Source organism: Pongo abelii, chromosome 9 (assembly GCF_028885655.2).
Source record: "Pongo abelii isolate AG06213 chromosome 9, NHGRI_mPonAbe1-v2.0_pri, whole genome shotgun sequence".
Lineage (NCBI taxonomy): Eukaryota > Metazoa > Chordata > Mammalia > Primates > Hominidae > Pongo > Pongo abelii.
The window spans coordinates 129,671,027-129,696,054 of record NC_071994.2 but is presented as its reverse complement, the minus strand read 5'-3'; the positions used below and the strand labels follow the sequence as shown (position 1 = coordinate 129,696,054).

At 51.7% G+C, this 25,028-nt stretch overlaps 2 protein-coding genes across 15 annotated transcripts in view; one reads left to right on the top strand and one right to left on the bottom strand.

Annotated features, from left to right (window-relative positions):
* Window positions 1–7,236, top strand: part of KIRREL3 (kirre like nephrin family adhesion molecule 3) — a 594,169-nt gene extending 586,933 nt beyond the window's left edge. For all 6 annotated transcript variants that reach the window (XM_063728268.1, XM_063728266.1, XM_063728267.1 and 3 more), the window contains 3 exons: window positions 1,478–1,587; window positions 5,008–5,094; window positions 5,709–7,236. In XM_063728268.1, coding sequence (XP_063584338.1) covers window positions 1,478–1,587; window positions 5,008–5,094; window positions 5,709–6,152 — 641 coding nt within the window. In that variant the 3' untranslated portion in view covers window positions 6,153–7,236. The remainder of the gene's footprint in view (window positions 1–1,477; window positions 1,588–5,007; window positions 5,095–5,708) is intronic.
* An 8,829-nt stretch (window positions 7,237–16,065) lies between these two features.
* ST3GAL4 (ST3 beta-galactoside alpha-2,3-sialyltransferase 4) overlaps window positions 16,066–25,028 on the bottom strand; it is a 63,649-nt gene continuing 54,686 nt past the window's right edge. For 3 of the 9 annotated variants that reach the window (XM_054523639.2, XM_054523638.2, XM_054523641.2), the window contains exons 2-11: window positions 24,532–24,607; window positions 24,145–24,253; window positions 23,679–23,759; window positions 23,353–23,450; window positions 23,066–23,126; window positions 22,521–22,616; window positions 22,219–22,408; window positions 21,303–21,446; window positions 17,056–17,199; window positions 16,066–16,743 (exon numbers count right to left, since the gene is read on the bottom strand). In XM_054523639.2, coding sequence (XP_054379614.1) covers window positions 16,657–16,743; window positions 17,056–17,199; window positions 21,303–21,446; window positions 22,219–22,408; window positions 22,521–22,616; window positions 23,066–23,126; window positions 23,353–23,450; window positions 23,679–23,759; window positions 24,145–24,253; window positions 24,532–24,547 — 1,026 coding nt within the window. In that variant the 5' untranslated portion in view covers window positions 24,548–24,607 and the 3' untranslated portion in view covers window positions 16,066–16,656. 9 annotated transcript variants of the gene reach the window in all.

Below are 25,028 nucleotides of genomic sequence, written 5' to 3'. Positions count from 1 at the left end.
TGTCTCCTCATTTATAACGAGGATATGACTCTGATGGCCCCATCTGGCACTAACATTATATAAGTGTAATGCGAAAAATGAATCACCAGAATGGGTCTGCTCCTCTGCCACTCGGCAGCCTGCACATGTTTGAAGAAAGCTGTTCCCCTTGCATTTTCTGCACTCCAGCTAAGCAGCCTTGGCACTCATGACCACCCCAGCAATGATGTGGTCTCAGGACCTCCATCACCACCCTCTCAGTGGAAATGATAGGGAAGCATATAAATATATACACATAAGCATATATATACGCATATATATACGATTTTTTTAATATAGGGTCTCTGTCTTTTGGCCAGGCTGAAGTGCAGTGACGCGATCTCAGCTCACTGCAACCTCCGCCTCCCAGGTTCAAGTGATTCTCGTGTCTCAGCCTCCTGAGTGGCTGGGATTACAGGCATGTGCCACCATGCCTTGCTATTTTTTTACTTTTTTGCAGAGACAGGGCTTCACCATGTTGCCCAGGCTGGTCTCGAACTCCTGGCCTCAAGTGGTCCACCTGCCTTGGCCTCCCAAAGTGCTGGGATTGCAGGCATGAGCCACTGCACCAGCTCCTCAAGAATTTCCTTTTTTTTTTTTTTTTTTTTTTGAGACAGAGTCTCATCCTGTTGCCCAGGCTGGAGTGCAGTGGCACAATCTTGGCTTACTGCAACCCCCACCTCCTGGGTTCATTCAAGCGAGTCTCATGCTCCGCCTCCTGAGTAGCTGGCATTACAGGCGCCCACCACCAAGCCCAGCTAATTTTTGGATTTTTAACAGAGACGGGGTTTCACCATGTTGGCCAGGCTGGTGTCAAACTCCTGACCTCGTGATCTGCCCACCTCGGCCTCCCAAAGTGCTGGGATTACAGGCGTGAGCCACCGCACCCAGCCAAGAATTTTCTAACAGAGCTCTCCAACTAGAAACAGGCTGCCTCCTGCAGAAGTAGCAGTAAAGCTTCCATCATGGAGGAGTCGACAGAGAAGCTGCCCACCGCCTCGGGGGTGTTTCTCTTTGGATGGGGGTTGGCCATGGGCAATTTAAGGTCCTTTCCAACACTGAGATTTGTGGTTCTACGAATGGAGGGATTGGAGCCCGCCTGGTAGAGTAGGTCAGAGAAGACTTCTAGAAGGAAGTGAGAATTCAGTAGGATGAAAAGGACCTAGCTCAGTAAGGTGGACAAGTGGCTAAAGACGATCTTTCAAGCCAAGGGTGCATGGCTGAGGGGCATGTGACAGGAGCCAGGCCGCCCATGGGGTCAGCCCCCTCTGAGGCCCAAACGCCCACAGCATCTCCATATGGAGGTTCTATTGGTGGGGGGCCGGTGAAGCTGCTGAGTTCAGGGGCTGGAGGGGAAATGCAGAGGGTGGCAGGGCAGGGGCAGGGGACTGCAAGGGAGATTGACATCTCAAAGGTAAGAACTAAATCTATCATCTACACTTTACTATTTTATCTCCAGATCTCAAAGGTGTCGTGTCAGCCAAAAATGATATCCGAGTGGAAATTGTCCACAAGGAACCGGCCTCTGGTCGGGAGGCTGAGGAGCACTCCACCATCAAGCAGCTGATGGTAAGAATGCAATTACGCCCCATCCCATCCCGTGACCCCATTCCCAGAAGGTCCTGGGACTAGAGGCTTCTCAATGAACTAGATGCTTCCAAAAAGCAGAGCAGCGTTCAAGATGCCCCCCCCCCCGCCCACCCCACAATAGGTGAGGCACACACTCTTAGCCAACAAATGTGATTGTGTGCCTGCCATACTGTGCTTGTGTTCTGCAGACTCAAAGACATCTAAGATGCAGTCCAGGCCAGGTGCAGTGGCTCACGCCTGTAATCCCAACATTTTGGGAGACCGAGTTGGGCGGATCACTTGAGATTAGGGGTTCGAGACCAGCCTGGCCAACATGGTGAAACCGCATCTCTACTAAAAATACAAAAATTAGCCGGGCATGGTGGCGGGCGCCTGTAATCCCAGCTACTCAGGAAGCTGAGGCAGGAGAATTGCTTGAACCCAGGAGGTGGAGGTTGCAGTGAGCTGACATCAGGCCACTGCACCCCAGCCTGGGTGAGAGCGAGACTCCATCTCAAAACAACAACAACAACAAAAGATGCAGTCCACCCTTCAGAGAGCCTGGCTCTTCAGTAAGGAGAAAAGACATATGCATAAATTGCCACAATATGTTGCTATATAACATATAATCCCCTCCCCCGCACACACACACACAGCTATTGTAGATATTCAATACATGTCCCTCTCCCTCATCCCCCGCACCCCACCAAAACAGTCTGCAAGAAACACAGGTTCCTCCTTGGGGACTGGATTGCCAGTCAACTCATCAGTTCTCCAGCCACATCAAGCCTGCTCCTCCTCATCCGAATCCCCATTTATGGGCCATCATCTACCCAGTTGTCCAAGCAGAAACCTAGACAACCATGCTAGAAGTTTCTGGTTGCCTTAGTTGTAACATGTTGGAGTGGAGGCAGCAGAGCAAGGGATAAAGTAGATGGGCTTTTTGGTGCCTCCGTGTCCTCATCCATGAAATGGGTCTGAAAGCTGCAGTATGCAGGGCTGTGGTGAGGGTGAAGTGGACAAAACTCAGAAGGGCTTGAAGCCCATGGAACACAATAAGTGCTCAACAAATATTAGCAGTTTATGTTGCTAGAGGGTGAGCAGCTGCTGCTGTGTTAATCCCGGGGTTTTCGGAGCCTTCACAGGCCCTGGTGGAGACTCACAGACGTTTACTGAATCAAACTGACTTTTCCCTTGGCTACGCTTTCTCTCTCCAATTGATTTTCATGTCCTGTCAATTCCACTTCAAAAAGTGTCTCAAATGTGTGCCCCACCTGTCCTCCACCATCCCTTCTTTACTTCCGGCCTCATCATTGCTCCCCTGGGTGATTACAGCAGCCTCCCAGTTGGTCTCAGCCTTGTAGTCTTTTGTCTCTTTTCTCGATCCACCCTCGAGAGCCTTGAGAAAGGAGTCTTTCTAAAATGCAAATCTGGTCCTGTTACCTGCCCACTGAAAATCCCTCACCGGCTCCCCACATCTGCTGGACAAAGTCCAAATTCCTGGTGTGTCATCAGGGCTCCTCAATGCCAGGCAACCACCGACTTCTCCAGCTCCATTTTCCGGCCAAGTACACCTGGCCTTCCGGACATGCCAAAGAGCTGGATTCCTGGCCTTCGAGTCTTTTAGACTTCAAAGGCCTGTGCACCGGCTGTTCCCTCTGCCTGCTAATTTTGTCTGTTGAATCTCACATTCTCCTATAACAATCAACTCCAAGATGTTCCGGGCTTGTCCTCCCCACCCCTGGCGGAGCTGTGCACCTTCTGCTCTCCCAAAACACTTCATGTGTGCCTCCTTCGTGGTGCATTCCCCCAATTCCATGTCAGCTTCCCCAGTTATCCCAGAGCTCCTCAAGGGCAAAGGTCATGTTTCTGAGTCTACGCTCATCTATTTCCCCTGGGGCCTAACACAGGGCCTGACAGTGTTAAAATTAACACAGTGGAGTGTTTAGTTTTACGAGGGAGGAAACCACAGCCTAGATGTGAGAAGGGATGATGTCTCTATACTTAAGCTTAATCAGGTGTGTCCTTCATCCCAAATGGGACCTTGAATTCTCTCCCATTGGGACATTCTGTTTGCCTCAGACTGTCTCCACATCCCTTAGTCCAAATGCACAGGCAAGAGTGGGGCCAGCTCAGTGTCAGCTGGGAGCAGAAGGGACTTGCTGAGGGCTCTGGGCTAAGCCACCCCTTGAGGATATCGTCCTTCTTGCATTCCCTTCTTCACCTCCTGGCCCCAAGACAGGCAAGAAGGGGCAGACTTAGAAGTTGAATCTGATGGGAAAGAAGGTCTCCAGTCCAGACAGCGCCAGAGCATTTACTGGAAAAATGAACCACGCGGTCTCCTTAGTGAGGACGCAGCCGGGTGGCAGCACTTTGGCTGATTCTACGGGGCTCCAAAAAGAAACGAGGAAAGCAGGTTGCAAGGGAGAAGAAACATCCCAGCCCAGAGAGTAGGAGGGAACCTACTACCTGTACCGTGCAACCAGCAGAGACACATGGCGAGCCTCTCGTGTGTCACAGGTTAAGCATCACTGTGGTTATTCAGATTAATTCATATGCCCACTGTGTGTGGAGTATGCTTTTTCATCTTATGTCTAATAGTTTTGTTAATTTTCAGTAATTTAGAGCTAAGCCACTTTGCCTATTCATTCAACATATACATACCATTTGAAGCAGCTCTATTGTGTATCAGGCACAGTGCTAGGCATTGGCAAATAATTAAGAGATTCCATCCCAAAAGCATGCAAGGTCAGTGACCACAACATGCAAAGCACTGAACCAGGTGTGGGAGGACCCAGAGACAAGCAGGAAGTGATCCTTGCCCTCAGGCTGTTTGGCATCTCTAAGGAAGATAACTTTTCATGAGAATAACAGGTGTGGCCCATGTCGCCAGCATCTCACAGATGGTTATTCCTTGTGACTCCCTAAGGCCTGCACTAGGCCTGCACACTGGAAAAGAAACTGCCCTAAGGAGCCTTGCCGTGCCCAGTGATTGACATTCTGAAATTATTTATCTACAAGTCCATCTCCCTGATGAGCAGAGTTGTATCTTAATGTACGTTAATCTGTGGATCCCTGGTCCTTAGCAGGGCACCTGGCCAGCATTTTACAATAAACGTTCAGTCAATGGAATTGAATCAGCCATGTGAGATCTCTGGTGATGCCCTCGCCCAAGCGAGGAAAGTATGGCCTCGGATACCCGCCCCTTGCCTCCCCTACTCACCCACCCCCGTCAACTGCTTCCCTGTCTCCTAGGATGGGGCTCCAGGAACTCATCTTGACTCTTTCACATGGTCCAGGCAGTAAGGGGTGGTGGGGGTTATATAGGGCAATCTTTTGAGTTTCTGATCTCATCTTTCCCTTGGGGGAAGTGGAGGTTTAGCCACCTCCTATCCACTGAGCAGCCTTTTTGGGTTGCAGATGGACCGAGGTGAATTCCAGCAAGACTCAGTCCTGAAACAGCTGGAGGTCCTCAAAGAAGAGGAGAAAGAGTTTCAGAACCTGAAGGTAAGAAGGGCCCCGGGTTATAAGACACAGCCATGGAATCTGGTCTTTAGCTCTGATGGCCCAAACCCCAAATCTATACAACAAATGACAGCAAGTCGGAGAAGAAAAGGCCAGAGGCCAGCTTGGTGGCAGGTGCCCGTCCCTGCCTAAGGCACCTGCTCTCCCTACCCCAACGCTGAGGAGGCTGAGAGAGCTAAGGCTGAGACTCCCCAGTTCTCTTCCACAGCCTCCTCACATGTAGATTCAAAATGAAGCATCCACGTTCTGGACAAAAACAATTAAAAAGCCCGACTTTCAAATGACCTTGCATTGCCCTGACATAAACCCAGTCAAGAGCCTCTGCTTCCCTCCTTCGGCCCTCAGCCCTCACCCTTGCCGGCCCTCCCCTCCTGGGGTCCGCAGTCCCCCTTCTGCCATCTCCTGTTCAGTGTCCTTCTTCCCCTGCACCTTCCCTGCAGCTGTTCACCCCTGAGTTTGCTCCATACCAGGTTGCTCCCTTCCTCCTGTTTTCCCTCTTCCCTCCCCGCATAAGGGGACGGGCTCAGCCTGGAAACCCCAGCCACGCTCAGTGGAGGCTCCACCAGGTGACGCTCCTCTTCCTTTCGCCCATCCAGGACCCCACCAATGGCTACTACAGCGTCAACACCTTCAAAGAGCACCACTCAACCCCGACCATCTCCCTCTCCAGCTGCCAGCCCGACCTGCGTCCTGCGGGCAAGCAGCGTGTGCCCACAGGCATGTCCTTCACCAACATCTACAGCACCCTGAGCGGCCAGGGCCGCCTCTACGACTACGGGCAGCGGTTTGTGCTGGGCATGGGTAGCTCATCCATCGAGCTTTGTGAGCGGGAGTTCCAGAGAGGCTCCCTCAGCGACAGCAGCTCCTTCCTGGACACGCAGTGTGACAGCAGCGTCAGCAGCAGCGGCAAGCAGGATGGCTACGTGCAGTTCGACAAGGCCAGCAAGGCTTCTGCCTCCTCTTCCCACCACTCCCAGTCCTCGTCCCAGAACTCTGACCCCAGTCGACCCCTGCAGCGGCGGATGCAGACTCACGTCTAAGGATCACACACCGCGGGTGGGGACGGGCCAGGGAAGAGGTCGGGGCACGTTCCGGTTGTCCAGGGAGGAGGGGTACTTTGCAGAGGACCCCAGAATTGGCCACCTCCAGGACAGCCTCCCAGCGCCTCTGCCACCGCCTTCCTTCGAAGCTCTGATCAAGCACAAATCTGGGTCCCCAGGTGCTGTGTGCCGGAGGCGGGCGGGTGGGGAGACGGACAGAGGCTGTGGCTGAGTGCGCTGTGCTTCGTGCTGGACACCCATGTCCCCGGCCCTTTCCTGGAGGCCCCTCTACCACCTGCTCTGCCCACAGGCACAAGTGGCAGCTATAACTCTGCTTTCATGAAACTGCGGTCCACTCTCCGGCTCTCCGTGGGCTCTACCCCTCGCTGACCACAAGCTCTACCTACCCCTGTGCCTGTGCTCCCATACAGCCCTGGGGAGAAGGGGATGATGTCTTCCCAGCACTGAGCTGCCCCAGAAACCCCGGCTCTCCACTGCTGCTCATAGCCCATACCCTCGAGGCTGACAAGCCAGAAATAGCCTTGGCTAAAGGAGCCTCTCTCTCACCAGGCTGGCCGGGAGCCCACCCCCAATTTGTTTGGTGTTTTGTGTCCATACTCTTGCAGTTCCGTCCTTGGACTTGATGCCTCTGAACTCTGCGGTGGGACCGGCCCCGTCAGAGCCTGGTGTACTGGGGGGAGGGAGGGAGGAGGGAGCCTGTGCTGACGGAGCACCTCGCAGGGTGTGCCCCTCCTGGGCTGTGTGACCCCAGCCTCCCCACCCACCTCCTGCTTTGTGTACTCCTCCCCTCCCCCTCAGCACAATCGGAGTTAATATAAGAAGTGCGGGAGCTTCTCTGGTCAGGGTTCTCTGAACACTTATGGAGAGAGTGCTTCCTGGGAAGTGTGGCGTTTGAAGGGGCTGGAGGGAAGGTCTTTAAGATGGCGAGACTGCCCTTCTCAGCTGATAAACACAAGAACGGCGATCCTGTCTTCAGTAAGGCTCCATGAGAAGAGAGGAAGTATATCTACACCTCACCCCTCCTAGTCACCACCTGAAATAAATGTTAGGGACACTACTCCAACATGTCTGTTCTGTTCTTTTGTTCCTACAAAGTCACAGGAAGAACCCAAGAGCTCATAGAATGCGTTGGGAACCCAAGGTTCTCTGTCCTCCTTTGATTCAATCTTCCTAGACAATGAAGGCAGTTGATAGCTCTGGTTGTGGTGGCAATAAAACCTACAGGCTGACTCCTCTCCTCTGTGGGTGGACCCAACCCAGAGGATGTGTGGGACTCACCAGCCACCTGACTCAGCCAAATATAGCTCAGAGGCAGAGTGGTCACACTAGATACTGGCCAGGCCATTCTGGACCCTTCCTCTCAGCAATATTCTGAAGGCAAAGTTCCCTCCTCTAGAGGTTCAGAGAACAAGACCTGCTAGAAACAGTCTAGACCACCAGGCACCCTAACACTTTAATATACAACTCAAATAGTGTTCTAAGAAGGGCCTCGCTTGTGGGGAAGCTTGATGTGGTCATGGCAGATGGGGTGGATAAACAGCGGCAAGTTAGAGTGCTCGTTGAGGGAGTGGGATTCAAATGGAACTTTAAAGAACCCAAATTGTCCCTAAGGTGGGTTGGAGCTTCCTTGTCAGTTTTAAACCTTTCTTCTCCAACCTTCCCTGGTAGTTGTTACCCATCATGGGAACCTTCATCACACCAGTTTGTGCTTCTTTCCAGACACTGATTCCTTGGATGGTCCCAATCCACAGATTCTATACACAGCCTACACAGCTCCTCCGCTCAGAGGAATTTTCTGCTTCGATCATATTTCCAAGTGCTTCAAAATTTCCCAGAAACCTGGCTATCTTCCTTTGCAGCCCCCAAGCCTGAGGGAGTAAAAACTGATCAGAAATGTTAAGTACATGTCCACAGCCCACATTCTGCTGCTGGTGCCATGCTGGCCTGGCATAGACATCAGGATGCTGGCCCCTGCCCTCTCTAGGTTAATCTCAGCAAGCTTGCTTTCTTTCTTTCCGTATATGTTTTCCATTGGCTAACAGAGAATAAGGATCCAAGACCATATGCACAATGCCTTGGTGTGCTGGAATAAGGAAAAGATGACTTTAGAGGATCTGTCCATTTACTTCTCTTATTTCTCCTGGTCTTCCCACCTTGGATATGGGTAGACCATCTACCTCCTAGTCCTCAACACAGCTCACCCTGCCCCTTGCTCCTGCTACACACACACACACACACACACACACACGAGTGTGCACTAATAGGGTGGAGGTGCCCATTCTTCCATTCTTTCTTTCCTGGAAGCCAAAATTATAAACGAGAAGAATGGGGAAGAAACATGTTCTATAAAATGAGCCCTTCGTCCTCTCCCTCGGCACACCCAGGGTAAGAATGTGGACTGAGCGGAGCGCACCGGGGCAGCTGCAAACACTAGGCTGCACGGTGCCCAACCCTCTTAGCGCTGTCCAATGCCCAGTGCAGCAAAGAATAGCTCAAGGGATAGGAGGTCACAAGGATGATCTTTGTGAGAGACAAGAGCATGGAGGGAAAAAATGAGGGATCTGGAGGACTCCGGGCATTGAGAAGCCTGAACTGAGCTGGGTACATCCCTCAGCTGTCTCCAGCACTATATACTTCTCACAAAGGAGTGGGGGTGCAGAAAAGCTGGTGAAGGGAGGTGCTAAAAAACAAAGGCAGTGGGAAGCCCCGAATTACCCCGTAGATGATTTCACATTAAATAAAATGAGTGCTCTACATTTGTAATCTTATTTAATGCTCACAATTCTACAAAGTATCACCATTTTACAGATGTGGGTTGAGGCTTAAAGAAGCCAGAAAACTTGCCCAGCATCAAGCGCTAATGAGTGACAAACGTGAGATTTATACACACATGATTTCTGTCACGAGATGTTTGCACCCTACAGTGAAAACTCCGGGCCACATTCATCCTAGAATGTGGCTGGAAGTGGCTGATGGTAAAGGCCATCTGCTAGCATGCGCTCTGGGGCAGGCCGGGCGAGGACAAGCACGGCTCCATTAGGAAGGCAAGACTGGCGTCCTCCACCCTAAGTCCCCAAATGACCCAGAAAGACCACAAAGCCCTGGGAAACAAAGCTCTTCTGTGTATCAAATCACCCCCACCTCTACCAAGGACAGCATCCAGTCTTCCGATAGCTTTAAACTTCATTACTGGCTCAGAGTCACTGGACGGAGGCCCAGTCTCTAATTCTCAGGTTCAAGATCAGTCGGCCAAGGCCGGGGTTATTTCCACCACCTCTTCCACTTTCAGGGAATAGGAAGCACTTTCACGTGAAGAGCAAAAATGTCACATCAAATCCGTTTCTGACAAAGCCTTTTTGAACAAATTCTATAAAGCAAGAGGCCATGAAGCCGATTTTAAGTTTCCAGAATGGAAAGGAGCCAGGGAAATGAAAACAAACATGGTACAGTCCTTGGGAGATTTCTTAGAACAGGAGAAAGGAGCTGACCAAAATTCCGTTTCTCACTTCCTGGTTGGAGAGGAGTACATGCTGCTTGGGGTATTTGCTATTATGGAATCAGAACCGAAGGCACAAGGTACACACACACACACACACACACACACACACATTTGATTAGTTCTTCCCAGGTATTATGTGTGTGGTTTGTCCTGGCACCAGAAAAAAAAAAAAAAAAAAAAAAGACAAAAGGGAGTCTTGAGATTAGTTTCTTCTCTGGGAGCTTTCTCTATAAAACACACTTTTTATTGAAATAAAAATATAAAAATTTAAATAAAGACTATCTTAATTTGCAAACAGATTTTTATTTTAAATGCTCCTTGGTGTGCATATCTAAAGAAACAAACATTTAGATGTAGACCAATGACAACTAAATCTTAAATTTCACTTCCCCTTTCAAAACGTCTTTTGAAAACCTCTTATCTAAGTTGTTCTTAGGAACTGTAACCACATACCAGCAATTTGCAGCTTTCAAATCAAAATTAGCAGCAGTCTCTGGGAGTCACTGATAAAGAGCTCATTCACTGATAGCCGCCTCTCATTTCCAGCGAGCCTCCAACCATCCTTTCCCCAACTCCTTATGTTTCAGTGTTCCTAACCAGGTCATAAACTGAGAAAAATTTTAAAAAATTTAAAAGCTCCTCTTCTTTCTAGAAATAAGGAATTGTTTTCCTGGCCAAGTCCATGTTTGCTGCAAAACCATTAATTCTTTCCCTCTCTAACCGCCATTCTTCCTTAGCACTCCTCCCATCCTCGCTAACAGCAAGTTCTTTGACATACACTGAAAGCTTTCATTACTACAAGCCCTATAAGTCTTCCTACTCCCACAGCTTCCATCTTTAAAAGGCCTTCTGTGAATATACACCATTCACAAGATACGTCATCAAATTGTCATCTACCATCTACATCCCTGGTTATATTTACGCCTCTGCCAATATCTGCCTGCCACTCCATGTTCCCAGTGCTTTTCTCGGAAACAGTCCACTCAGCCCACCCACGGGGCTGAGACAGCCTCCACCCCTGAGTAGAGAGCTTCCTTGAGTTCCCTGACTGGAGAATACCAGACAAGAAATAGCATTTCTTTCCGCTGTTCCTTAACCTTACGGCCCTTGGCAATATCTTGGAATGCTGAAAACATTCAAAAAATGGTTCTTTGTAACTGTCTTCTTTATGGTGAATCTAAACTATTAATGCTCAAAAAGAAGGTTAGTGAGGTCTCAGGGAGTCCAGATGTTCCTGGAAATAACTGGAGTTTAATTAAATGGAGCTTATCTGAAATCTATTCCCAATTATGCAGGAGAAAAAGTACTATTCTGGATAGAAGCTGAATATAGGAAGGGATTCATCCCTCTGAAGATCATTTTCTTTTTTTTTTTTTTTAAGACAGAGTCTCACCCTATTGCTCAGGCTGGAGTGCAATGGCACAATCTCGTCTCACTGCAACCTCCACCTCCCGGGTTCAAACGATTCTCCTGTCTCAGCCTCCTGAGTAGCTGGGATTACAGGTGCTCACCACCATGGCCAGTTAATCTTTTTGTATTTTTAGTAGAGACGGGGGTTTCACCATGCTGGCCGGGCTGGTCTCGAACTCCTGACCTCAGGTGATCCACTCACCTTGGCCTCCCAAAGTGCTGGGATTACAGACGTGAGCCACTGCCCCCAGCCTGAAGATCACTTTCTATGAGACAAAGTCCAGGTGGACTAAGTTCAAGTTACCACTTTCACCACCTTTGCAAGGAAATTAAAGGGCCAGGCTCTGCTGCCCAAGGACTAGGAAGTACATTTGTGACATTAATGGGCATTGCACTTCAGAGAAATACTGAAAGAAGAAGGCAAGTAGAGATAAAGTGATATAGACAAGGATTTAAGCAGAATTTTCAGATAAGAGCTTCCTATTTGACTTTTAATAGAAATTAAAAGTTTCTCTAGCTCTCCCGCCATGCAAGGGCTCCATCAGTGCAACATAAATTCACTGAGAAAAAAAGCACAGACCTAAAGGGTATCTCCAACCAGACTCCACCAGCTTCATGCTTAGTAAGAAGAGAAACAGGGGGAGACACTCCTTAAGTGTGAAAGTTGGTGATGTGTGTAAATAGTGTTTTGGGAAGACTCAGAATGATAGATGGCTCTGGACTAGCTCAGTTCAGCAATTCCAACTCCGATCCCCTAGGGTTGTTTCAACATCTGAGCCTGCTCTCATTCTCTCCACCCAACACCACCCTCCCAGCCTTCCAAAGCTCTTGAGAGGAAGCTATGTCTCTGTTCAGGGGGTGGGTGTTTAAATTGTTACCTTTCCCTGGGAACCCAAAATGGGGCAAAAAACAGCACCTGCCTCCCAAAGTTCATTTTTCCCTAAAAAATTCTTGCCAAGCCCTGTTATAATAATAACCCTCTTAGCACTGGGGTCTCTCCCACCTGCTTCACACCATCTGCAGTCCTTTTACGTGAAGAAGTGGAGCCTTCCTGTACATTTGAGCTTCTCAAAAATCTGTCATGTAATGAGACTCAAGGTTCATCTCTTCTTATTTATTGGGTGCAGGATCCCAAAAATCTCTAACAAGAGAGATAAACTCAATGAGATTGAACTGGACAGGAAAACCAGCTATAACTACAGACAGACACACACCCACACGCACACCACGCGCATACCCCTCCTTAAACTTTTAAGTCAGAAAGGTCTGATTTCTTGGAACCACGTCTGGTACAGAATCATGGGAATGTTGGAAACTAACAAATAGTTTTCCGAAGCTATAATGAAGACTTCAAAAAGGTTGGAGAGATTAGAATAGAGCTGACAAACTCAGGTTATACTTCTCAACCTTTGTTTAGGAATCTACTGTGGCATGCTAGGTACCATTGAAATGGATAATGTCTCCCAAGAAATCTCTTTCCCCAAGAATCCCTACAGGTGTCCGACTTCAACATGAAAACCGCCTATAGCCGAGCGTGGCAGCTCACGCCCGTAATCCCAACACTTTGGGAGGCCGAGGCACGTGGATCACCTGAAGTCAGGAGTTTTGAGACCGGCCTGGTCAACATGATGAAACCCTGTCTCTACTAAAAATACAAAAATTAGCTGGGCGTGGTGGCAGGCGCCTGTAATCCCAGCTACTCGGGAGGCGGAGGCAGGAGAATCCATTGAACCTGGGGGGCGGAGGTTGCAATGAGCTGAGATCATGCCATTGTACTCTTGCCTGGGTGACAAGAGTGAAACTCTGTCTCAAAAAAAAAAAAAAAAAAGAAAGAAAGAAAGAAAAAGAAAACCACCAATAGAAAGCAGTTTAAACACTATTCATGGTTTGATTATGCAAAGCCTGTGTTGCAGTCATTTCGTTGATGTCTTACCTTCCCCTGCCTAGCTTGTGGGTGATTTGAAGACAAAGACTTTTCTGTAACCAGCCGTGTTACTCACTACCTGGCCAAGTATTTGGCCCTACAAATGTACCTAACCTGTTTCATACCCTCTGGCATTTTCCATGATGCAAGGCAGCTTTCCAATTAATATTGATATCATACTTTACAGTCTACAAAATGTTTTTATGATCATATTCCCATTAGGTCCTTAAAACATTGTGAGAGACACATGCATAATCACTGTTTTGCAGATGGAGAAGCAGAGGTTTACTCGGCTAAACGACAAAGCAGGGAGTTGAACTCACGGTCCAACCGTCCCTATTTGGTGTGCATCGCACCTTACTGTCTCCCACAAAAACCTGCTTCCGAGCTCAAACTCCTCGTAGGCTAGGCAGCCTCTGGAGGAAAGCAACGGAATGCATTTATGTCCTTGGAAAATGTAAATAAAATCTTTAGCGTCCAAAATTAAGGCACACCATGTGATGTGAACATAGAGTAACATTTAAATGTGTTCCTGCGCTAGAGACCTGGACTCTTATCCTGCCCAGCAAGGTGATGAAGCGGGGAGTCCCTTCTCCCCTCCGGGCCTCAGTTTCCCCTCTGTGGACTTCCAGAATCTAAATTCGATGGGGCAAAGCTCTTCCACTCCCTCGCAGCCTAAGGCGGTTTCACCCCGGCCTCTGCGATGAACCCAAAGCAGGTGGCATGACGCAGGCCCAGCGAGAGTTCGGAGGGGCGCGGCCCCCTAGTCCGCCCAGCCTCCCCTGAGCCGCCGCCAAGCCTTGAGCCGCTTGCCAGGGAGGGGCCGGCCTCGCCTGAGGCGGGGCGCCGGGGCCAGCATCCCGAAAAGCGCGGGGAGGAGGCCGGCAACCTGGACGAAGCGCGGCAGGCCCTGCGAGATTCCAGGCGGGTTCCCACGGCCGCGAGGGTCGGCGCGGCGCCCGTGCGGACAACGCTTGCACGGCCCTGCCGCCAGGGCGGGGCGATCTACATCGGTAGCTCCTCCCTCCCCTGCCCTGCCCTCCGGGGAGGAAACTACGCTTGCGCCTAATTAACGCCGCTCAAGGACACCGGGGCTTAGCGCAGGCTTTGCACGCAGACCGTAGAGTCAAGAGGCCCGTGCGATGATCCTGCTGTCCCCAGTAGCCTGGGTGAGACCCAGGAATCTCTATTCCCAAGTCTCCCTAGGTAATTCTGAGATAACTGGTTCTCCTTAGCTGGACCCACCCTTTTGTTGCAGAGAAATGACTGGCCCACGTTCTTACAGAATAAGGCGACAGAGGCTGGTGGAGAACCCGGATCTCCTGACTTGCCCTCAAGCACGTGCTCTACTGTGCTCTTTCCCTTCCTCATTTCCAGGGCATGGTTTAATCAGTCCCAGGCAGGCTGGCAGGCAGTTCATTCTCGTTGGTTGGGCTAATTGAAGACTGAAAGTCCCTTTCCCAGAAAACCAAAGAGCCCCATCCAACAGCCCCACATCAAAGCTCCATTCTCAGCTCCGACCCTTGGCCAGTATTGCCTCAATCTGCGTAGGATGTTGGGCACCCTGGAGAAAGCTATCCCCACCCCCCAAGCAAACAATGGCCTATTTGGGTATACACACACCCCACATTCACAGTCTTCTCAGTATGTGAGCAGGAAGGACTGTCTGCACACAGAATCACAAACAACCCACCAAGAATGTAAAATGCTCCCATGTCTACATGTGTGCGTGTGTGGAGTTTAGAGGGGTCTGACCCACCCCTGTGTGCTGGATTCTGGCTTGAGTTTAGGCACGTTCAGTAACAGGCAGTGGCCTCAGCCCAGACCAGCTGGATCATGTATGCAGACAGCCATTCTCAATGGCTCCGGATGGGAAAACGGACACTCCCTTGCATCTCCGCATGAGCGGCAGCTGGGGACGCATGGGGTGAGCAGAGTTGAGATCCCCAAACACTCACAACCCCTGCTGTCTGCAAGCTCCCTCCCCAGGACATAGCCTTCAAGACAAAGTTTGCCCCTGTGGAGGGAAGCGGGCTTGGGGCTGCAGATGCGGGGGCTCTACTCGCTCTCAGAACCCCCCTCTCCCCTAGCAAAGCAGCCAGGCTGCTGAGAGAGCAGGCCTTCTGTTCCCTGGGAGGGTCCTTGGGGCCATTCTGGGGGATGAGGTGGGTGTCTGCAAGGCCATTCCAACACTCTGTGGAGAACCATGTCATCTTCCTCTGTTCCTCCCAAACTGCTGCCCCTCTTTATCTGTCCTATCCCAGCCTGGCTTGTCTCAAAACCTCAAGGCTGCAACTCTTTCCGAGAAAGCCAGGAATACAGCTGCCAGTTCCATTCCCCAAGCGGGGAGTTCCAACTCTCCCTACTGGCTCCAGATGTAAAGGAACAGCTGTGGGGTGGCAGGAAGCCCAGTTGGCAGCTAAGCAGGATCTGGGAAGATGGAGAACGAAGGCGGGAGAGACAGGCAAACAGCAGGATTGTTATGATTCTAAAGACCTAGGAAAGAAACTGTTTCATCCCCTGGCCCGGCAACTGGCTGATAGGCCTTGCCAAATCCCTTCAACGCTGCCCTCCAGGCCTGCCCACCCCATCCTGGCAGCCTGGGCTGCTGGAAGACCTTCCATAAACTCCATTTTCTGGTTCCCACTTAATCTGAGAAGGGAAACTTGGCTTTCTTTGTCTGACCCCACCCCTGTCCTTAAAACACATACCTCCGAAGCATGAGATTTGGGTAACTGAAGAATGGTGGGGGAGAGAGGAAGGAAGGTGGGAGAGGACTCTGGCACTCTCATCTGGCATCCTCCAGCCCCTCCCTCCTCTGGGCAGTAACCCAGGATGCCGGGTGCCAGGCTGGGTGTCTGCAGACAGGGCTGCTGTGAGCACCACTCACTCTCCTGCTGTGCCAGGGCAATAATGCATGACCGGGCACCCAACACTGGACTCAATAAGTAATTATTTCCTGAGTGATCATGCCCCGCTCTGGTCTAACAAGCCTGCCCACTGCCACACCCCGTCCCATGCCTTCCCCCACCTGAAAGGACACAGGACATCACAACTGCTTCCGTTTTAGGAAAAATAGTTTAATGGTAGGTTTGTAACCTCTTTTCTAGATGAGGTCCCCTTCTCGGTGGAACCCCCACACCAGTGCTCTTCCCATGCCTGCTGGGAGGTAGCAGCCCCTCTCTGGAGGGCACCCACCCATTCCCAATGCCCCTGCCCTCCTGGGAGGCCAGTGCCGTGTCTAGGCCTTGGTGGGGCCATCACTGTAGGTTTTTCTAAAAAGTGGGCAGAATACTCTACTGGCCTCTTTCCTGGATGTGTGGGACCAGCCCACAGCACCTTCCTACCCCTTAATTAAATAGCCCATTAAATAATCTCTTGGTGCTGGCAGAGAGGGGGTGCCACAGCAACGAGCCCCCTGCCCTGGCCGGGCTCCCACAGCTCCGGCGCCCCCACCCTGACTGGATCTTGGCTCCATAAGGGCAGCCAGGGACATGGCCTCATCTCAGACCTGGCCAGGCCCAGAACTCCCTCCCCAACAGGGGGTGAGTCCAGGTGGGTCATACTGGCACCAGGCACCCCCACAGCCACGGACGGGGGTCACCCAGACAGCAGAGTAGGCAACCGACAGGCTACAGCTCTTGCCCAGGTCAGAAGGACGTGAGGTTCTTGACAGCTCCCATCTCCAGCATCCGCTTAATGGCCAGGGCCTCTTGGGAGACGTTATGGCCTGACCCCTGTGGAGACAGCCAAGGAAATAAACTGAGGGACTCCCAGGGACCTCTCTGTCCCCAGGAAAGTCTCCCTGCCCCTCCCCATGGCCCCACACTTCTTGGGATTTCCCTTCCCCAGGCTGGCTCTTGGAAGGAAGACAAAGCCCACGTGGCTGAACATGGAGGATGCTGGCCAGGGAGTCCAGATGCCTCGGTTCCAGTTCTGACTCCAGGAGCCACCTCTGGGTCTCAGCACTGCTCCCACTCACCCAGTGCCCCTCTGACTGTCTGCCCGTCCACCCCCTGCCCCACCGTGCTCACCAGCCAGGCACTTACCGCCATGGACTTGAGTGTGATCTGCTCATAGTAGTGAATGGTCTGCTTCTTGTTGTAGGCATCTGGGTAGCCAAAGCCGGCAATGTGCACCAAGTCACAGAGGTGGAGGGCCAGTGTGATGGCCAACAGGCCTGTGGTGGGCTTCTGAGGAACAGAGGCAGGAGGGTGTTAGTGGGAGCCCTGCTCCTCCCACCATCATCTCTGCCAGCGCTCTGCAGTGGAACTTTCTGCAGTCACAGAAACGTTCTCCATCTGCGCTGTCCAACAAGACAAGCCACGAGCTAACGAGCACGCAAATGGGGCCAGTGCAGCTGAGGAACTGAATTTATTTTATTACATTTTAATTAATTAAATTGTAAATTTAAATCGCCACATATGCTGGGTGCAGTAGTGCATATGCCTATAGTTCCAGCAACTCAGGAGGCTGAGGTCGGAGGACTGCTTGAGCCCAGGACTCCTGGGCTGTCGTGCACTAAGAATGCACCTGTGAAGAGCCGCTGCACTCCAGCCTGGACAACACAGTGAGACCCCCCCATCTCTAAAAATAAACAAATATAAATAAATAAATAGCCACATGTGCCTAGTGGCTACCATTCTGGATGGTACAGCTCCATACATCTGGTGGAGGCCTGGGGCCTCTAGAGATGAGACTAACAATCAGAATGACAATCATCATCATATCAGTTACTTTTTAAACACTATGTGCCACACACTATGTTTAAGTATTTCACCTACCTACTATAAAACATTACCTCATCTAGTCTCACAAAAACACCTGGAGGTAGCTATTATTATTAGCCCCATTTTACAGATGAGAAAACCAAGGCTTACAAAAGCGTTAAGCAACTCATTCAAAGGAAAGGAAGTGTTCTGCCCTCCTCCTTGGAGAACCTGACCTCATTCAGAAGACCTGGGTGCTCTGACATGCACTAACTGTGCGACCCTTTATGGGGGTGGCACTCTATTTTTTTATAGAGATGGGGTTTCACCACATTGCCCAGGCTGATCTCGAACTCCTGGGCTCAAGCGATCCACCCACCTCTGCCTCCCAAAGCGCTGGGATTACAGGCATGAGCCACGGTGCCTGGCCTCTCCTTCTTTAAAGCACGACAGCAGTACCTTTTCCATTCACCTTACTGGCTGCTCTGAGGACCTCACTTGCTCATGCCTAATTCATCCGCAGTGATGGGCAGCCTGATATTCTCACTTCTCCAGCCTTGCCTTCCTCAGCTTCAGCGACCTGCTTTGCACACAATTTCAGCTGTCCATACCCATTTGAGAGCCATTCTTGGACCTCATCAGGCCTGTCGACGTGCCAGCTTTCTCCCTCTCTGAGCTCTCCTGTCTTCTCATCTTCCACTCCCTGGCTGGGCCTTCTTTTTCCACCCTTGTTGCTTTCACCACCAGTGTGTTATCTCATCCAGTTGGGCTGAGCCACACTTCTATGGCCTTCTAGCCAGCTCTGCCTGGACACAGTCTCCTTACACTCACCAAATTTCTCCTCTTCCTTGCGCTCTCTCTACTAGTTAAATATGTTACCGCCGCCCCCCCCCCCCCCGCCACTGGCTGTCCAAGCTAGAAACCCAGAATTGGTCAGAAATCTCTCAATTCCACCTGTAAAATATGTAAGGCAGAATCTTAAGAGAACCCCAGTGACCCTAACCCTCACGTAATCTCCTCCCTTGCGCGTGTGGGGAGCCCGTGAATATGATGCGATTACGTGACGTTACTTTATATGGCACAGTTGAACACAAAAGGAGAGGCTTGTCCTGCTGAGCCTGACCTAATTACCTGAACCTTTAAATCCGGGTGTCAAGATCAGAAACGGAGGTCAGAGATTTGAAGCACAGAAAGGATCTATTGTGCCGTCACTGGCTTGAAGATGGAGGCTGTATGGCAAGAACTATGTGGGCCACCTCCAAGAGCTGAGCGTGGCCCCCAGCCTCCAGCTGACAGCCAGCAAGGAAATGGGGACCTCGGTTCTACAATCGCAGGAACCGAATTATTTCAACCACAAGAATGAGCCTGGAAGCAAAATTTTCCCCCAAGGTTCCAGATGAGAACTGTCTGGTTGACACACCGAGCCCAGCCTTGTGACACCCTAAACAGAGAACCAGCCACACCCTGCTGTTCTGATCTACAGGACCATGAGCCAGTACATAGGTATTGTTGTAGCCTGCTAAACTTGTGGTATTAGTTAGGGAGCAACAGAAAGCTAATACAGGCCAGGCGCAGTGGCTCACACCTGTAATCCCAGCACTTTGGGAGGCCGAGGCGGGTAGATCACCTAAGGTCAGGAGTTTGAGACCAACACTCCTGTGTTTTGTATTTTTGTAAAAATACAAAAATTAGCCAGGTGTGGTGGTACATGCCTGTAATCCCAGCTACTTGGGAGGCTGAGGCAGGAGAATCGCTTGAACCTGGGAGGCAGAGGTTGCAGTGAGCCAAGATCACCCCACTGCACTCCAGCCTGGGAGACAAAGCGAGACTCCATCTCAAAAAAAAACAACCAATACAATGTTGAGCCCATCTCCTCCTTTTCCCTTCCCACCACCAGGAACTGGGTTCAGGTCCTCGCCCTCTCTCATCTACCTCTCCAGCCTCCTCTCCATCTGTAATCCTATGAATGGCATGAAACTCCTTGTTGCCCTTCAACGCCACTTGTACTGGAAATAGTTCAGTGCTGGAGGAGCCGCCTGCTCTGGCCAAATGGAATGCCTTTCCCCAGCTCTCTGCCTGATCCTTCCAGGCCCGGCTCCAGCACCACCTCCTCTGGGGAGCCTCCCAGACATCTCTCAGCACATGTCTGCCCCTCCTCTGAGATTCCACGGCATTGGGAACAACTCTCCATTGTGGAATTTTATCACCCCACAGTGTAACCTGCATTCTTACTCTGCTAGACTGAGGTCCCTTAGAGCAAAGAGCACAATTTCCTCGCCAAGCAAGAAGACTCGGGGCCTGGCATTGAGCAGTCACAAAAGCAGCCATTCAACACAGAACATGGAATAACAGGAAATGTTCAGTAAACAATAAAATCATTTCTTCAAAATCTGGCAAATATTTAAAGAGCAGGCCCTGTGTACCGGTCTCCAGAATAGGTATTTTACATCATTATTATTTTTCGAAATCCTACAACGGCCTTAAAAGGTCATTATGGATATTATCCCACCATACAGGCAAGAAAAACAAGGATCTGAGCAGTTGACCTGCCAAGCCCCAGACAGTACACAGCACAGCCAAGCGCCATACCTGTGTCTGCTGGTGCCTCTCTCTCACCATCCCACACGGCCTCCCCGAGGGGCTCCAAGATATGGGTGGAAGTACTTGGGAAGCTACAAAGTGGGTTAAAGCCCACCAGGTGAAGACTACCAGGGCACTGCACTCAAAACCATAACTTGCTATGGCTCAAGGACATCAGGTTAAAAAGAAGAAACACATAACACATAACTTGTGGTCAGACACAGTGCCTTACACCTGTAATCCCAGCATTTTGGGAGGCTGAGACACGAGGATCACTTGAGGCCAGGAGTTCAGGACCAGCCTGGGCAACACAGTGAGACCCCCATCTCTACAAAAAAATTTAAAAATTAGCCAGGCGTGATGGTGCATACCTGTAGTCTCACAGCTACTCAGGAGGCTGAGGTAGAAGGATCACCTGAGCCTGGAAGTTTGAGGTTACAGTGGGCTATGATTGCACCACTGCACCCCATCCTGGGTGACAGAGTGAGACCCTATCTTTAAAACAAAACAAAAACCCATAACTTGCAAAACTACATTGACTCCCTGAATTGACACACCATACCAAATCATGACACGCAAGACAAACTGTTTAGCTCCAACTCTTATAACTCGTTCAGACCAGTGTTTCAAGATAAGATCACAGATGAAGTATCTAACAGTAACTCTGCATGGCTCAAGTTGTTCCACAGATCAGACCACTGACTGTTCCAGCAGCTCCCCAGTTGACAAATTCTGACCAGCGCCTGCCAAAACCATCCTCTCACACCAGCCCCTAAACCTGATCCAGGCCGTCCCCATCCCTCCCCACTTAGTAAATGCCCCTTGGTTCTCTAAAGTGTGCACTTCCCTTTGCAGCAGCAACTTTAATGACAGGTGTGTTCCTGGAGGGAAAATGCAAACCGCTGCCTCTGTTATGGGATCCTTCTACGGCTTCCTAAGCCCATAGGAAGATCCCTCCTACTTCCCACCCAGGATCCTAGCCCTCAGGCCTGACTTCCCACCATCACCTGCTTAATCTTCCGTGGCTGTTGCATTGGCAGGCTCAGCAGTTTGTCAGCCGCAATCTCCATGAAGAAGGGGTTGAGAATCCGAATCTGTTTAGGGTTGACATCCCAGATGAGGGGAGGCTGTTTCCAGAAACCCTTTCGCACCTAGGAGGATGGGGTCAGAAGAGAGAGACAGAAGCAGGTGAAGCCCTGTTTCTCAAATCCAACCCAGTGGTCCTCAGCCAGGCGAGGGGGTCCAAGTGATGGCAGAGGCCTTCAGGAGCACAAGGTGAGAGGAAAGGGAGGTGAAGTCTGTGCCAGAGATGGGAGACCAGGAGAGGACCAGGGAAAGAGAGGAGGAAAGGCACCCCCCTCGGGAGGCCAGACGACCAGGTGTATAGAGCGGAGGGTCTAAACCATGGACCACTTCCAAGAACATCCACACAGGTAGAAGGGACGAAAGTTTTAGGCTGTCTAAACACTTGACAAAAATGCCAGATGGGACAGTTCAGCCTGTGACCGGATGGCAAAGTGATGCAGTGAACTCTTTCTGGGGACCATCTGTTAGGACACAGGCCTCATTGCTCTAACCTGCCCTCAGCCTGGAGATGGCTGCTGGAGGGTTCCTTAGCTCCTGAGTTCCTCACAGGCAAACACCTACTGGGAAAGCTTTCCTGTCGCAGACACGCCTGGAGCGTGGGTGCCTGTGGCTGCTGCCACCTGAAACCTGCAGGCTTTTATACCCAGTTGCTGGGGCAGCTTATCGGAGCACCACCCTTGGAGGGCAGCCTAAGGCGCTGACTGCCAGGAGCCCAGTTCATGCTGTCCCCACACAGGCTCTTTAGGACTGCCAGGCAGACATCAAGGAGCGTGAGGTCCTGACTCGGGCAGCGTCCCCACCACCAGGCCTCAGCCCCTAGTCTGTCCCCCAACTTACCCGCTTCTTATCACTCAGGATGGTCTCAATCCAGTGGAAGTCCATTGCCTTGAAAGCTACCAGGACGAGGAGTGTGTCTGGGTTGTTTTCTACTTTGGGGTCGAAGTGGGCAGATTCAGGGTAGAAGAGACGCATGGTGGTCTTGGAGCCCACGTCACCCTCATAGCCAGCCACTGGGGCATTGTTCAATCTGGGGGATGGGAGGAGGATTCCCATCACTAGAGGCCTCCTGGGCCTGTCTACGGTCCCTGGCTCAGACATCCAGTTCCCAAACAACAGTAGGAAGAGACAGTCACACACACCTGATGACCACATCGTACTTGTTGATGGCATCTCCCAGCGAGCTGTTCCGCAGCCGGTGCCCGTTCCCCACGACCACACAGCGGCGGCACCTGAGGCTGCCATAGAAAGAGGAGTGGTCTTTCTATGTCACCCCACACTCTACCCCACGCTCGCTGCCCTGGATCTGCCTGGGCCCGTCTCAGGACCACTTCCTAGGCCCTCTCAGCCCCTGGTCCCCGTGAAGCAGGCATCACCCCGTGGTCCTGCTTAGGGTCATGCTGACTTTACAGCCCTAGGCTTTAAAAGAGGAGGAGACTGCGCAGAGCACAGAAGAGGGCAGAGGAGTGGAGGGAAGGCGGGGGGGTGTATCAATGAGAAACCCCTGCCCCACTGTTGCAATACCCTCGAGCAGCCTCTGCCCACTCTGCACCCAGATGCCCAGGCTAGGCTACCATGGGAATTGGCTGGGATGGTGCCAGGCCATGACTGTTTCATGCTGGGGGAGGTGGGCAGGGGGCAGGAAATAGGAGAAGGTGCCCAGACTGCAGTCGGAGTGCCGCCTTACCTCTGGATGTTCTTGGGGATGGAGGAGCTGGTGATGGCTAGCACCCGGAGGAGCAGATCCTCTACAAAAAGAACCAGGCGGAGGGACTGATGCCATAGCTAGCATTCTGAAGGCTGCCTGCCCTCCCTCCAACTGCTCCTCAGAGCACAGGCTGCCTTCTTCTTCCCCCGACCCTGGTACCCGAGCCAGGCTCAGAACTTGGGCACTGGGGCCGTGGACGGCAGAGAATAGGAAGCAACGTGGTCAGGGTGAGCCCGTGGTTCCCACAGAGCCGGGTAGGAACTTACCACTCCCCTTGGTCCCATAGGGCAGCTCGTAAGCAGATGGCGTCTTGACCCAGAAATAATCCTCAAGCCGCAGGAAGATGGGCTGATCCCGGGAGTAGCTGCACAGAGGTGACAGCCGGGTGGGGATGAGAACAGAACTAATCTTGATGCCAGAAGCAGGGTCAGGCCCGTGACTAATATCATAAGGCCTTTGCTTCGCTCCCTGGCTTCACCTAACCCATGTCCACCAACACAGCTGCTCTTTCCATCTACTCCCCACACTGTGAACCCCTCAATCCCAGCTCGCTCCATGCCCTGCTCTACCCTCCTCATCCTTGAGTACTTACTTGCCAAAGAGTTTAGAGGCCTTGCTCTCTGCCTCACCCTGGAGGCACGGCTCCTTCTTCTCCGGGATGGGAAAATAAAAACTGGAGAGAAAAAAGGACAGGAGACAGGAGCCCCAGTCAGACCCAGGGGCCCATGTTCCAGGCAGCCTAAGCCTTCTCCCATGGCAGGAAGGTCCCAAGGTGCCAGGGAGGAATCATCTCAAGTTAAGTTCCACTTGGAACCCAAGTCCTTGAGGATCCAGGTCTTCCTGCCTCTGCACTCCCTGGGTGAGGGCCCAGTGAGACATCCCAGGCCCTACCCCCATCCACCCTCATGGAAACACTCCATACCAGCAGCTGAAGGGATGAGGTCATATGCTGGCTCTTGGACCCTTCCTGCCCTACTAGGTCCCCTGCTCCATGATGCTCCATCCCTAAGCCCTGTCCCTGACAAGAACCACTGGAAGAACATGGAAGGTGAACTCACAGCTCGATGTACCTGTCTTCCCGGGAGATGGAATACCACACCATGACGACCAGCACCAGAGCCAACATGGCCAGGAGCTTCCAGCCTGCAGGACACATGCACAGAGGAGCTAGAGGCAGAAACAGGCAGGTACAGCCCCCGTCCACCTTCCCACCTGCCCCCTTCTGAGTCCCTCCGACCCCTAACTCAACAGAAGCAGTCTTTGGCCTTCTCCTGGCCCTGGCTGAGGGCTTGATCCTGATTGTACCCACTGTCCTTCAAGATGAAGAGAAGGGCCCCTGGCTCCCTGTCTGTCCCTCCACAGCCCCCGGAGGTCCCAGGATCCTGCTGAAGACGGCTTCTGGAGGCCTGTCCTCCAGGGTGGGGGAGCCCTCGGACGACACTCACGGGACTTGCTGACCATGTTTCTCAGCAGGCAGCAGGATTCCTGGGGAGAGCTGTCATCCCGGCTGCCTCGGGCCACCTAGGAAATAGGAGTCACAGGTGTCTGGTCGGCTTCACAAACTCTCCTGCCTAGACACCGGAGCAGGACACACCCACTGTCTGTCCCTCCCTTCCTCCAGAAAGCAGGAAGCTGCTCCCTGGGGCAATCATCCTGAGGGTGAGCTTTCTCATCCAGGATCCTCCTAACTCCTCCAAGGGCGGCGTCAGGGATCCAGGTGAGCCCTGCCACGGAAGGGAAAACCGAGGGTCCAGCCCTCACAGACTCGGTCCCAAGCCAGGCTGGCCTACTCCAGCCTCTCTGGTGTGGTTCTTCTCACCGTCCCCTTCTGCATTTTGACCCAGGAAGGGCCAGCTCCAGAAGGCAGACAGCTACCCCCGCCCACTTTTGACACGAAAGTTAAGCCAACTCACTGTGTGAGGGCTTGAGTCCTATTTTACCC